This window comes from Xenopus laevis, chromosome 4L, assembly GCF_017654675.1.
Source record: "Xenopus laevis strain J_2021 chromosome 4L, Xenopus_laevis_v10.1, whole genome shotgun sequence".
Classification (NCBI taxonomy): Eukaryota; Metazoa; Chordata; class Amphibia; order Anura; family Pipidae; genus Xenopus; species Xenopus laevis.
The window spans coordinates 94,504,765-94,519,967 of record NC_054377.1 but is presented as its reverse complement, the minus strand read 5'-3'; the positions used below and the strand labels follow the sequence as shown (position 1 = coordinate 94,519,967).

Sequence of the window (15,203 nt, the reverse complement as noted above, 5' to 3'; positions counted from 1 at the left end):
CTTTTCAGTTTTGAGAGCAGCTGAGGAGGTGGAATTCTAAATAGCAGATCCCATTGTACAGGCCCCCCGGTGTCTGCTTCCTCTATAAATGCTATAAGAAATTACATCACTCAGCAATATCCTACTAGCCACTCACCTCCATCCCTTAATACACAAGTCTTTTTGCATACTGCTTTCCTTGGCCAACAAATCAATTCATATGCTTCCAATACCACATTTATACCAACTGAAATACCTTTACACCAACTGAAATATAGCCCCCAATCTCATCCAGATTTCTTAACTTTGTTATCTTCTTTTTTTGGTCATTTTACTTGGATATCTCAATAAACCTTATGTTAATCATGGCTAAAAACGAAATGGTGCTCTTCCCCCATCTAACACACGTAACAACCCAGAAATGTCTATTACAGTTAACATTTGCACTGCCTCTTGGGATTATCTTTCATTCAGGCCTATCTTTCATTTCTCATATCAAGTTAATAACTAATTAAGGTCACTTACTTATGAAATATTTCTAAAATACGATTTTATCACACACCTGAAAATCCTTATTCACTCTGTCAGTATGACATGTATTGACTACTTCAACTCTTTATGGATTGATCTCCCCCTCTAGAGACTGTTCCCACTACAGTCCATATCAAATGCAGCTGTCAGGCCTCACCTACCACTCTTCCTCTCTACACTGGTTTCCACTCACCATTCGTATTAACTCTACAGAGACTGGGTTGGTAGTTTTGATGTTTCTTGTAGTACAAATATAAAAAAATATTGCTGATTTATCATGATGCACTTTCATGCCATTGATCAGGGGGTGTGAAGTGGCAAGATGCATCCCACCAAAAGGATATTTATGGCACCATCCTGCTATAAACACATAAATACATAAATATGTGGATATTCCAGATATTTGGCCAGCTGCAGAAAACATGATAACATGTCCTGTAAGATGTTAGAGGAGGTACTGGGAGCTTGTTTAGATAAAATTACACAGACACAATTTATAGAACTTTATGAAGCCCACTGGTTTCCTTTTTTAAAGCATTACTGCAGCATTTCTATTCAACTGTTGCTTCATTAACCCCTGGCCTTTGTACCTTTATGGCTCCTGTGGTGATCTGAATGTGATGCAGCTGCCTCAGTGCACTCTCCCGGTCCATGAAATATGAAGCCGCCAGTTGATGTAATGTATCTAGAGTAGGGGCAGATGTATTTCCCCGTCCCACAGCCTCTCGTTTCAGCTTACCCTTATCAACAAACATGGTGAGTGACTCCTCCCCTGGAATGGAAATAGGAATACGTTATCGACTATGAAAGCATCACTGGTTCACTACAACAATCTTTATAAAAAGTTAAGCAATATATATATTATAATGTAACATAATAATGTTGTATAAATGAATATATAATATTAAGTAGTATGGTTTCAGTTGTCAATAAATGATGTCTTAAACTTTTAGATTTTGCAACTTTAGATTGCTAATACCAGGCTGTTGGCCCTAACTGACAATACTCTGCCTATATACTCTTAGCTGCTGAGCTAAATGCCTGGTATTGGCAGTCTACAACTGCCAACTTCTCAGAAATCACTAAAAGTAGAAAATGAATGCAGATTCTAAAAGTGCATAAAGAAGCACTCTGAGTACATCAATTCATTTTTTTACAAAGAAGCCTGTGCCCAAACTCCACATAAAACAATGGCATCTAAGAAAATGGCTATAACTGCAATGTGAGCCATTAATACCTTTGTAAGCATAAGGATAGCAAAAAAGCAAAGGGAATTTAAAATGAAATAGACCCTTTAAAATTTATAGTAGTGGAAAAGTTAGAAGTGCATCAAAGAGAAGCAGACTCTGTAAATGCCAAATTTACATTTGGTGAGGATCTGTAGTATCCATTTATTCTGTTGTGTCTTAAAGATTTGCTGCTTTCAGATACAAAATCATATAAAAGCAATTGTAATTAGTAATAAAGAAAATTGTATCGGAGTCAAGTGTTAGCAATAAAGAAAACTGTATAGCCTTAGCATGCAATAAGTCAAATAAATGGCTTTATTTGGAAGAGAGCACTGAACACAGTAAGCATAGTTTTGCTTCGTAAATAGGTTACATAGAGGGACTGGATCTTGATCAGGCTACAGAAACAGATGGTTGTACAGCCCCATTAACTGCCAAAATGTGGCACAAAGCACAGCTAATAAGGTAAAAGAAACTGAAAACTTTTAATGAACTTAGCATTGCAGTAAAGTTCTCAGCACTCAGCTGTAGACACTAAGCAAGCTCAGTATGATCCTTCACATCTACTATAGCTTTAATAAACATATGCTTTATTTAATAAGTTTCATCTCCAAGAAGCCTATGCTGCTTATTTTTTTTATTTTGTTGTCTGCCACCCTATAATACCTGCTTATTAGTGTAGCATATACACTTTTAGTTATGTGGCTCATACTCAAAGGGAATTGGCTTTTCCCTAATGAGTAAGCTCTCTCTGCTCTGATCAGAATTTCTGTTTGATGTTCACAAATTCCATCATGAGGCTACTACAAATTGTCAGGGAGAACAAGTGGGCCAATCAGCCATGTGTTGCAGCTTAATTATCTAGGCATTTCTAAGCTAAATGTATCATATCCACCAAAATGGGGTACACAATCCTCAGGGGAAGGCTTTTTATTTATTATATGGGAGACTTAAATGGTAATCATTGCAACACAGAGTCATTGTATGATTAACTTTCAAATGGTTGCCAAGATATTTTTAGTAAAAAAAAGACAGCTGTAAGTTTAAAAGGAACATGTTTTCATTAATGAAACCAATCAAGGGAATAAATGGAAGATATACAGATATATATATAGACAAGTGATATGCTGGTTGGGCGGGTCTGGGACGATTTCCTCACACCATTGTCGGGTCGTGGGGCAGTTTTGAGTTGAGCTCTGCGAGTAGAGGAGCAGCAGGTTAGGGTAGGGTGCGGGTTGAGTTTTTCTCAAGACATGTTGAATATGTTATACAGATAAAGTGAAAAAGTGCATGACAGATCCATTATCTTGCCAATAAAAATTCATTGCAAACTGGATCTGGAATAAATGTTATAAATGCTATGGATTTAATATCAAGCTTGCCAACTTTTAATTCTTTTAATTGAACTTCTCTGGTCCTGAGGATCTGTTTGAGTGCCGGTCGGCCCTGCTTTTCTTCTTCTCTGCCATACCACTCCCTAAAGCTGGGGGTCTGGGGCTGGTGCACCCGAACCACATTTACTGCTCGGTGAGTCATTTACATTTTATTCTGGAGCACCTTGTTCTCTTCTAATTATCAAAGTGAAATAACTTCCTGCCTGAGTCTCTCCCTGTTCCTTCATAGCTCTGGGCTCAGATTACAGCAGGAAGGGGAGGAGGGAGAAGGGAGGGGGAGAGGAGCAAACTGAGCATGTTCAAGCCATGCCATGGAGGTTTAAGCAGCATATTCGTTTGATGGTATACTGGTGTATTTATATAGACCTTTCTGATAGAGCTTACTTAGTTTTAACCTTTCTTTCCCCTTTAATTGATGGGAAGAACTTATGAGTTCCTGAAGTCTTTTCCAAGGCATGTGAGATGTCAAATATAAGGTGTTTTAACCACTTTAATCAATGTTTCTTTTACAGAGAAGTCTAAACTTGATTCTATTACTGCATCATTCCACTTCTTTTTAGGGAGGATACAGAGGTTATAGGTAGGATTCTACAAAAGACTCACCCTCCAAGATATTCAAATATAATTCTACTGATCTCATTTGCAACTGTCTAGGCCATTTCCTTGATCATAATTCTTCCTGCATCCCCTGAGTCAGCACATGATTTCTGAGTGCCACTAGGCCATCCATTGATGGTGCAGATGACTTGACTTCCCATGGTGACTACACTGCATTAGTTTCATACTAGTACGTGTCAAGAAAAATACCTGTAGAGCTAGCAATAAAAAAACCTTGAGAAGCAATCTGACCGCATAAGGATAACATCTGCTGGCAAAAACCTATGCATAATGACAGGACAGATGAAAGAGGTTCCTGTCCTGGGTAGTGGGGCATTGGGGATGTGCTGTTTATTTCTGGGGAAGGTCCTGCCCACAGGCCTGAGAAGAGGTGCCTTCATATTGGGGAATGACTGCCATGAGTAGGAATAGAAGTTATCTATTATTAACCAAATCTTCATTTGTGCTTTCATTACTGCCACATGTACCAAACGTATAACAGACTGCAGTTTCTGTTAAAGTTACAAAAGTATCTTTTATTTTACTTCTATTCCACTACTCTTCATATCTGAACAAAACAAGTCATGTTGGGCACTGGTATTTTATTAATAAAGTAAACCAAACCAATCCAATGAAAGACTACTGCAAGAGAACCTCAAACAGTCGGTATTTATTAAAGGAAAAAAACAAGAAAAGTTCCAAGGAAAAACCCAATAAGCAAAACATTTGTCACAGTTTTTTTTTTTTGGCATGGGTGTTTTCTTCCCCGACCTTGAAAATTAGTAAATTGGACTTTAAGGGGCAGATTTATTAAGGGAGGAATAGTAAATTAGAATTTTAGATTTTTTTTTTTTTTTTGGTCAAAACTCTCAAATTTGAATTGTGAATTATCCAGACTGTATTTGATACCTAAAACCTGACGAGTTCATGTATAAGTCAATGGGAGAGGTCCAATGACCGATTTGAAGATGTTTATAGCCCTCCTGACATTTTCAAGTATATTCGAATTTATTAGAGTTAAAAACAAAACTCACATGAATTTGAAATTTGACCTTTGATAAATAGGCCTCTAATGGGCATATTTATCAAGGGTCGCATTTCGAATTAAAAAAAGTAAAAATTAAGTCGAATTTTGAATCGTACAAATTGAAGGAATAGCGCATTCGACTGAATTCGATTTGAAGTTTTTCCCAAAAAAAAATGATTCAAAATTCACCAATTGACTCCAAATAGCTTCTAGGAGGTCCCCCATAGGCTAAAACAGCAATTCGGCAGGTTTTAGATCGCGAATGGTCAAAGTAAAATTTTGAAAGAGACAGTGCATGATAAATTTCGATATTAGAATTTTTTAATGTATTTCAATGTAAATTCAAATCGAATTTGGACTATTCCCTAGTCAAAGTAGACAAAAAATAGCTCGAAATTCAAATTTTTCTCATTCAAAAATTCACCTCGACTTTTGATAAATCTGCCCTAAGTGTAAATATTTCTTGAGCACATCAACATTCCATAAATTTGGTGAGTCATTGACCTGAAAAAGGAATGGGACTTACTTGAAAGGGGGTATGGTTTTGGCAGATATGGGGTGTGTGTGGGTATGGCCAATGAGGATAAGTGGCATAGTTTAAAATGTTTCACTGGTTTTCAGTTTTGGAGCTATGCTATCTGCTCCAGTTAGTGAACTATCCATAAGACACATGAAACAAATGTAACTAGACACACTATAGTGTATTTTTCTTACCAAAGCTGCCCATGTGAATGAGGCTTTATATGTATTTTTTCCTGCCAGCTGCCAATCATGCTGTAAATTAGTACTTGAAAACAGTAAACACCACAATGCTGGCAAGCAGCACTAAGAGTTCATGTGAATTATAGACAACATCAGCTATACTGTAACATAATGTAATCTCAAGAAGCCTTCTCCAAGGCTATAATTTACATGACATCTATGCCTTAATATAAGTCTAATTTTAGCTTAAATTTCGAAAAGCTAGTAAGCACAATCATGATAATTAAAGGGATATTGTTACTGTGATCAAAATAATCTCTCTGGCCATTTTCATAGAGATTCAGAACCAATAATTAGCAGTTGGCTACATTTTGATACTTGTGATAGCCTGCAAACTGAAGGTATTAGGGTCTACAAATTACTCCAGCTGCAGTTTGGGACAGGAATAGTGAGCAACTCTAGATTAGGTTCGCTTTACTGCATTCAGTGAATAAAGTGACTGCAACAGGAAGTGACTGGTGTCCTAGTAAATAGCATCACTTACAGCTTCAGGTTCCACTCATAGACCTGCCTGCTGGAGTAAATTTGTAACCATGGCTGCACCAGACTAGGGGACACATGGGGTTGAAAATGCAGCCTAATTCTAATAATAAGCTCAGACTTGATAGAATACAATGTGCATATTTACCATCCCAGCAGAGAGACTGGCAGCAACATAAATAAATAAATAAAAATGCATGATGCACTGTGTGCACTTGGCACAACAAAGTTGGAACCTAACAGTGGGCCCACTAAAAACAAATATGGTATCATCTGTACTGGCATCAAAGAAGGAAGATTAAACAATGTAGCGGTGTATAATGTTACTGTAGTTGCTCCTTATCTGAATATGTATGATAAATTCACCCCTTTTACTTCTCATGAATAACAGAAGAGGGAAGCCGCCAAGCAGAAAGGCAACGGGGATATGCTGACTGGGGAAGAGAAAATGGTTATTCAGGCAGATGTACTTTGGATTTTAACCAATTTCAGTGGGTTAACAAGCTGTGCAACTTCTTTCCAAAATAACTGGTCTACATCAATCCGATTTTCAGCCTTGAAGCGGCCTCAAGGAGTTTTATTATCTCACGGCTTCTGTCTCCACCAATTGTAAAATGGGGAACATGTTCAATAATCATGTGATGATATTGAAGCAACAGATGCTGCGTTACAAAAAAATGTTTTCCTATAGGAAAATCAGCTCTCGGTACTAAAAGTTGTTCCTGGTAGCCCACGATGGACATATTGATCTTGCCAAAAGGTAATAAAGTAACATAGTAAGTTAGGTTGAAAAACGCATCCATCAAGTTCAACCCTTTAAACTTTTTTTAACCTGCCTAACTGCCAGTTGATCCAGAGGAAGGCAAAAAACCCATCTAAAGCCTCTCCAATTTGCCTCAGAAAATGTCTCCAAAATTTAATCGGACTAGTCCCTAGATCAACTTTTACTATGAACTATCTTCCATAACCCTGTATTCCCTCACTTACTAAAAGTCATCCAGCCCTTAATGTATCAGCCTGTACCACTGAAAGTGTCCATGTGAACATGGTTATAGACCCTGGGGATAGTACAGGATATCGGTTTATGTAAATGAAGGCCCAATTGATTTGCAACATAATCTCTTTGTGATTATACCTTCTATCATTAAAAGTTTGAGACATCTCATGTATCTGCTGGCAGGTGCTTACTGGGTTTCAGTTATTCCTTATTTATCACCATCACAGTCCCTGGCAGTGCTAGCAACCTGGAGACCAAACTCCTCCCCAAACAACCAGTAATTATGTCACCAAGCCGAATCCAATAGATAGCATAGAAACTTAATGGGTGGGCCATGGGGTTCAGTGTTGTACAGTGCTTGTCTGACTGAAGAAATATCTCTGTCATGGGGCATGGTGGTTTATGAGCTACCAACATCCATTTAAGACAGCACAGTATTGGGTAAATCCTTACAATTATTTTAATCATCAACTTAAATTTGATTACATGTGTTCTATCCTGCAGTCTTGTAAAATACTGAAGTGGGACAGAATAACAGCTCCTGGATAGAAAATGGAATCAACTGATGAGATGATAGGGAAGCCTTGTAGGTGAATTAAGGTTTGTGAATTTTAGGGTTGGCATAAATTAGTTAGTAGGGTGAAATCAACCTGAATTACGTTTGGTGGCCAAAGAATCCAAATGGTGTGTGGGCAAAAAGGATAAAACTTTATATAGTCCCATTCCCACAACATGTGTTTCATTTCCATGTGTCTCATTCCCATTTCTTATTGATGAGCGTAATGACGCCCAATGTCACATAATTTGTCACGCTTCAAAAAAAAATGTTGTCACCTTAGACTTCAATTTTCACCAAATTTTAGAATTTTCCATTTTCTGAATTTTCGGTAAAGGGAAACCCATAAAAAAGTCGGTGTACTAGTATCAATTGCTCGATCATGGTGTAATGAATGTATAATGCCAAAGTTTCTTAGAATTATGGGGTTGACATTCCCGCTGCCAATATGCCCTATAATATTACAGTTTATCATTTTGCCAGTTATCGGCTCAGTGAAATACTCCCTAAATTCATCAGGGACGACACTAATCTGAGCTGAGTTAGATTAACCATCCTTGTCATGAACCACCCTCACTTTGAAGTTAATATCAAGATCTAAGATTGCAGTTCTGAACCATTGATTATTATAGGTAAACTTAATATTCAGATCACTGATGTAGGAATATGTAATAAAAGTCACAGCTTTCTCCAGCTGCAAGTACATCTATATAATAATGACTGCGTTCTTCACATTTATTCCTGGATGCATATCCTCCTTGGGGTCACTAGCTTCCAAGCTCAGAAAGACAAGACAGCAGTATTAAAGAGCATTATAATCATGTGGCATGTGTGGTGAATAAACTGAATATGTTATTGTTACATGTAAATTTGCTAATCGAGGGATGTTTTTATAGGCATGTAGGCATCCATACTGCACTGGGATGAATGCCTGGATATCTCAGAAAAGGGTTTTCTCTTATGCACCCGCTGGCTTAGAGCAATAATTGCCTAGAGGAAAAACACTTTGCTTTCCTACCATAGATCTGTAGTTGTTATTTATGAAAATGGTAAGTTGTACTGACACTTTAATATTTTCAACAGGAATTGTAATAGTACAGTTTGAAACACTATCTTTGTTTTGTTTTTTACATCTGCACTTCTTCACCTTACTGCAGGTATTCTTTGATCAGCTTTGCCTATACCCTGATCTGTACACTCATGACCATAACGTGTCTTGAGCTTCACCCTTTTCATCACCACCTCACTTACATTTTAACTTGAAAAACTTGATTGTTATATATATATATATATATATATATATATATATATATATATATATACATACACAGTCATTTGAAAAAGTTTGGGAACCCCTCTCAGCCTAAATAATAATTTAATTTAATTTACTCCACTTTCAACAAAAAAGATAACAGTGGTATGTCTTTCATTTCCCAGGAACATCTGAGTACTGGGGTGTTTTCTGAACAAAGTTTTTTAGTGAAGCAGTATTCAGTTGTATGAAATTAAATCAAAGGTGAAAAACTGGCTGTGCAAAAATCTGGGCACCCTTGTAATTTTGCTAATTTAAATGCATGTAATAGCTCAATACTAATTACCGGCAACACAAAATTGGTTAGATTAGATCATTAAGCGTTGAACTTCATATGCAGGTGTGTCCAATCATGAGAAAAGGTATTTAAGGTGTATCTGTACATTGTTCTACAATTCAGCGCAATTTGCACAAAGAACATCTGTATGGCAGGGTGATGAGAAAGAAGCCCTTTCTGAGCTCAAGCCACAAATAGTCGCTTGTTGTATGCAAAAACTCATGTCGACAAGCCACAGTCATTTAGGAAACAAAGTGCTTTGAACTGATGAGACAAAAATTTAATTATTTGCATGGCTGAAGAAGAACACCGCATTCCAAGAAAAACACCTGCTACCTACTGTTCAAAGACTGGGGCCCTTGTTAAAGTGAAGGGTCGGATGAACTCAACCCAATATCAACAAATTCTTCAGGATAATGTTCAAGCATCAGTCGGTCAAGTTGAAGTTACTCAGGGGTTGGTTATTCCAACAAGACAATGACCCTAAACACATTTCGATATCTACAAAGGCATTTATGTAGAGGGAGAAGTACAGTATTCTGGAACGGTCGTCACAGTCCCCTGACTTCAAAAATCTATGGGCTGATTTGAAGCAGGCTGTCCATGCTCGGCAGCCATCAAATTTAACTGAATTGGAGAGATTTTGTATGGACGAATGGTCAAAAATACCGCCATCCAAAATCCAGATACTCATCAAAGGCTATAGGAGGTGTCTAGAGGCTGTTACATTTGCAAAAGGAGGCTCAACTAAGTATGATGTAATATCTCTGTTGGGGTGCCTAAATTTATGCACTGGTCTAATGTTTGTTATGATGCATATTGCATATTTTCTGTTAATCCAATAAACTTTATGTCACTGCTGAAATACTACTGTTTCCATAAGGCATGTTATACAGTATATTAAAAGGAAGTTGCTACTTTGAAAGCTCAGCCAATGATAAACAAAACTCCAAAGAATTAAAAGGGGTTTCCAAACTTTTCATATGACTGTATATATGATATGATATGGTCAACTGGTATCCCCCAAAATAAAAGGGTTACATAACCCAAAAAGTGGTCTCCCATACCTGATCTAAATAAATAACAAAAGACACAAATAAAATAACATTGTAAATTATACAAATTTTTACTCACCTCCCAACACAGCAGAGAGCAGAAGATGTGTCCCATACTTTTTAATCAAGGTTTCTGTGATTTGAGACAGAGATGGCCTCCTTCCCAAAAGTCGGATGTTCCTGACAAACTCAGGAGAGAGTGTTAGGCTTGGGAATACTTTGTTTTCCAAGGCCATGTTCTTTACTTTCCAGCGACCAAACTCCCTGCACATGAAACAAAACACAAATACTGTTATTGACACTACAATATAACAGTTAATACCAGGTAGGAAGACAACAAGAAGCTTTAGGGTTTGTTTCCTGAATGCATATCTGTTTACCTCTAATTTTTAGTTACGAGGAAACTACTACTGTCTCAGGTTGTCTGAGGCCTGCCTTTTTATGTTCCATTGACAGTGTTTTCCATCATAATCTCTTTAATGGGATAGAGGTAAAAACAGTAGAAAGTGATCAGTGATGGCTTCCAACGTGTACTCCATGGGATTAACTAGAGCAGTGCTGTCCAACTTCTGTGGCACAGAGGGCCAGACTTTTTCTGGCCTACATGATGGAGGGCCGTTAATGGAAGACATTGTTGACGCCTCCCTGTTTTCAACCACACCAACTTTAAACAACACCCATGTTACCACAAGAACTTTTAAGACCATGTCTACATTAATGGTAGCACACCAAAAAACCTAATGGTTGGTGCTCACTGCAGGGATATCACTCATCACTCATATGTGAAACACATTTATGAAGTTATATTAAGACATACCCTTAAATCCATATGTCTCATCCTCCCTTGTGGATAACACAGCACCCCCCAGCACATGATTAAACACCTTGGGGACCTAGTACTTCACAAGTATTTCCAAATGTTAACAAACCCCCACCAGATTCACCTCCCATAGGCAGAGTAGGGCAGTCAAAGCATGGAACACACAGGGAGCATAGGACAGGCAGAGTATGGTACACACAGGGAGCATATGGCAGGAAGAGTATGGCACACACACAGGGAGCATAGGGCAGGCAGATTATGACACACACATGGAGCATAGGGCAAGCAGAGTATGGCACACACAGGGAGCATAGGGCAGGCAGAGTATGGCACACAGAGGGAGCTATAGGCAGGCAGAGAATGACACACACATGGAGCATAGGGAAGGAAGAGTATAGGACAGAGAGGGAGCATATGGCAGGCAGAGTATGACACACACAGGGAGCATAGGGCAGGCAGATTATGACACACACATGGAGCATAGGGCAGGCAGAGTATGGCACACACAGGGAGCATAGTGCAGGCAGATTATGACACACACATGGAGCATAGGGCAGGCAGAGTATGGCACACACAGGGAGCATAGGGCAGGCAGAGTATGGCACACAGAGGGAGCTATAGGCAGGCAGAGTATGACACACACATGGAGCATAGGGAAGGAAGAGTATAGGACAGAGAGGGAGCATAGGGCAGGCAGAGTATGGGACACACATGGAGCATAAGGCAGGCAGAGTATGGCCAACACAGGGAGCATAGGGCAGGTAGAAAACAGCAGGAGACAGGGTAGGGTACTGTGCTACATACAGTGACACAATGTCCCGTTTGTCTGATGTGTAAACAGTTTGGGGGCACTATCAAGTGTAAACAGTACAGGTCGTTAGGGGTGTGAACAATAGAGGTGTCATAATGCAGGGGAGGTTACAAGTGTGAATCTTACTGTCTGGATTTGAGGTAAACAATGCAGGGGCCAGTTAATCTCAGCACTGATACCTTTTAAATTTTACACAAGGCAAGCAGGCATACTTTCATGTAAGGGGCCAGACAAGGGGAGGTCGCAGGTCACCAGTTGGACAGCACTGAACTAGATTAACAGATCACCACAATAGAGATGTAGTAGACGAGCCTTTTTAAACACAAATACTATTAAGCATCACAACCTACACAAGCCTGAAGCCTTTTATAGGTCTGCGAGGAAGTGCAGGAAATTAGCAAAGTAAATATTAATAGGCCTAACAATCCACTGTGCCAGTCCTTTACCATACTTAGTTTACTGTTATCTCCCCCAGCTATGCTTCTGGAGCTGTGCACCCAGGCTAAAAAATTTGTCAGGTGAATCTTGTTCTCTAGTAGGATGGTTCAGATATTTGTTTGTTCATATTCTCCTGTACCAATTACAGTTCAATAGGGAGAGTTGCAGTACAACCACAGCCATGAGCGGTAAGTGAAAAAAACAAGTTAAAAAACATACCCAAGCTAAATTCTCGTATGCATGGTTACATAATATTTTTATATGTGTTTGAGCAAACAAACTATCCAGTCTACTTAAATCCACATTATCACAGACTGAATTTGTAGCACCTCATTTCTAAAATGAAACAATTGGGTAATCCAGATCTGCCTTTGAAATTCCCCTACTGACCAAGCACTTAACTTCTAGCATAAAATAGTATGCACTAGCCTATTGAGCTGAACACAATTATACACAAATCAGTGCAAGATTAACCAAATGCAGAAACAAGTAAACATATGTAACCCTAACTTGGGCTATACAGGCCAAAAGGGGTTGATGTCCAGCTAGTGCTTAGAGCATGGGTTACATGTGACTCTAACACTTCAGGCTAGGGCCTTCGCTAAGTGGAAGAATAAAGGTGAGGTGTAGTGTAACTGCAACTCTGAGAGGCTACTGTGCTATAAAAATAGAAAAAGAATGGACGCCAGGAGGTTCTTGCAGTGAAAACAGATGAAACAGTTTATGTTCAAGACAAATGAGCCCAGGGTTACTTACAAAATACGAGGCACAGGCAGAATATAATCAGCAGACTAGGACAGGTGGATAAGACAGCTGAGGAATGTGCCTCCCCTGAGGATTATAGTCAAATAGAACAGCAGACCTCCAGGCAGATATACCTTGAAGTGGTCCGGATTCCACCAATCTAGGAGCCTTGGGAAGCTACTCCCTGCTACAGATTCTTGATGGAGCACAAAGCTGCTCTTTCTATCTTTCCTCTCTATCGTACTTTCCTAGAGAGTCTATAACAAAGATTATCCTGTCTCTAGCTGGCCTTCTTCATGGGCTACATGGGTAGGGAATTAGCGCCATAGGAGCATACTAACCCTATGGGTCTCTACATATATTTAAGAGCAGATCTTATAAAAACTATTGCTTTTTAAGCGTGCTCTCTGGTGCGGTCACAAAGTGTGCAATGATGTCAAATGGGCTGTTGCTTTCATAGAGCATTCCTAAAAAAAATCCAAATACATTTTTCTAATTCAAAGCAACCAAGAAAATACACTCTCCAGTGCTTTGCAACACACCAACTCTGATTTAGCAGCTCTTCTGAACTCCAATCTAAGAATGACCATGAGTGCTGCCCTGTTGGGATGCCACTGTCTTTGATGGTGCATATATAAAAAAGTATCAAGTCATAATAGCTTCTGGAAAAAAATCACTGCATTAGACTGTCTGAAAAAAAACTACACAAATCACTTGCCCCTTGCTTGGTTGACATTTAAGCACAAAGTCTGCATGAATAGTTGAACACAAGGGCTTATTCTAAGCAACCTAATATAAAGGTTGAACATTGATTAATGCAATGTGAACATTGTTTGTGGATACAAAGAACAGCTTGGCATCATCATGACACTGATTACATATTAAATATTTCTAGCTGTGGAGCTGGTTTGCATGCTAGATAAAATAGAAAGTGTTATATAAATCAAATCCTTCTAATCTATGCCCCATCAGTTGTTACTGTACCACAAGACAAAGACTTGGGTTTTGCAGTTTGCTCACAACCACAGAACCCCAGGGTGGTAGAAATGTACTTCATACATCTGTGTTTTACACTATAGGAAAGTTGGCCTTTAGGTTAATACAAGGAGCCACAACATGCCCTGATGTACTTATTTAAGGAGACCACAAAAGGCAAAAAAAGCAACAATAACCAGGCAGCTGTTTTAAGCAATTCTGAGTTTGAAGTTTGAAACCTAAAGGCATCAAATCACTACTGCTAATATCACCATGGAAACCTCTAATAGAATATGGAATAAAAGCAGCCAGAAAAAAAAAAATCTAAAAATGGGCTCTTCTTGTAAAATCCTGAGATGCAAAATGAGTCCTGATTGCATTTATGTTCAGGTAGCTGAAGCACAGAAAGTTGGGCACTTTGTCTTTCAAAAGAGGAGTGTTTCATAATTATTGAAAGAATGTTGAGAATTGGAATTTACTAAGAAGTTACACTTCTGCAATACATTGGTGACCCTCATTTTCTATTTCATATCCACTGCCCAGTCTCAAAAATATTTAATCCATGTTATACCTGCAGTTTTTGTTCAAGTACAGTCCCCCCCAACCCTTGGCTTTTAGCAGAGCAAAGACAGCATCACAGGGGACACTTAGGGGGTAAAATATAAGAGATGCAAAAGACATGCTATATTATAAGATATTATAAAATATATACATTGCTATTTCCAACATTTCCATTTGCTGTTGAACTGCAACCCCCTCCACCCCAAATTGGACAGACCAGCGTTTCCATTTGCTGTTGAACTGCAACCCCTTACATCCCAAATTGGACAGACCTGATGAAGGCAAACACCCTCCCCCCCACCCTCAGAAAGGGCTTCAGCAATGCCACATTGCAGAGGGTCCATGATTCACTAGCCCTGGCTGTCACACAATTCTGTTTTAATACATTTCTATTTGTTTTTTGTTGCTCTCTCTTTCTGTGTTTTGACAATTAAAGCTGATGTATGTGTGGAAGTAGTTGCATCCCCACAGGGGCAGGCCCTTCCTCTCCCTCCTCCGTCATTCTACTCCCTTAGGATAGACACATGGGCGCCTCTGGCACAAAGGTGGAAAGAATATAACACAACTATCTCCGCCTTGCAGCTCCCCATGGCACCTGATGCTATGGCAACAGGTGTGGTAGAATTAATGCCGCCAGATGCTCAGCTTGCTCACTGTT

At 39.0% G+C, this 15,203-nt stretch overlaps 1 protein-coding gene across 1 annotated transcript in view; it reads right to left on the bottom strand.

Moving 5' to 3' along the window:
* The window catches only part of brinp2.L (BMP/retinoic acid inducible neural specific 2 L homeolog), a 106,408-nt gene that overhangs the window by 64,292 nt on the left and 26,913 nt on the right, over positions 1–15,203 (bottom strand). The window contains exons 3-4 of the mRNA XM_018258481.2: positions 10,276–10,460; positions 1,101–1,282 (exon numbers count right to left, since the gene is read on the bottom strand). Coding sequence (XP_018113970.1) covers positions 1,101–1,282; positions 10,276–10,460 — 367 coding nt within the window. The remainder of the gene's footprint in view (positions 1–1,100; positions 1,283–10,275; positions 10,461–15,203) is intronic.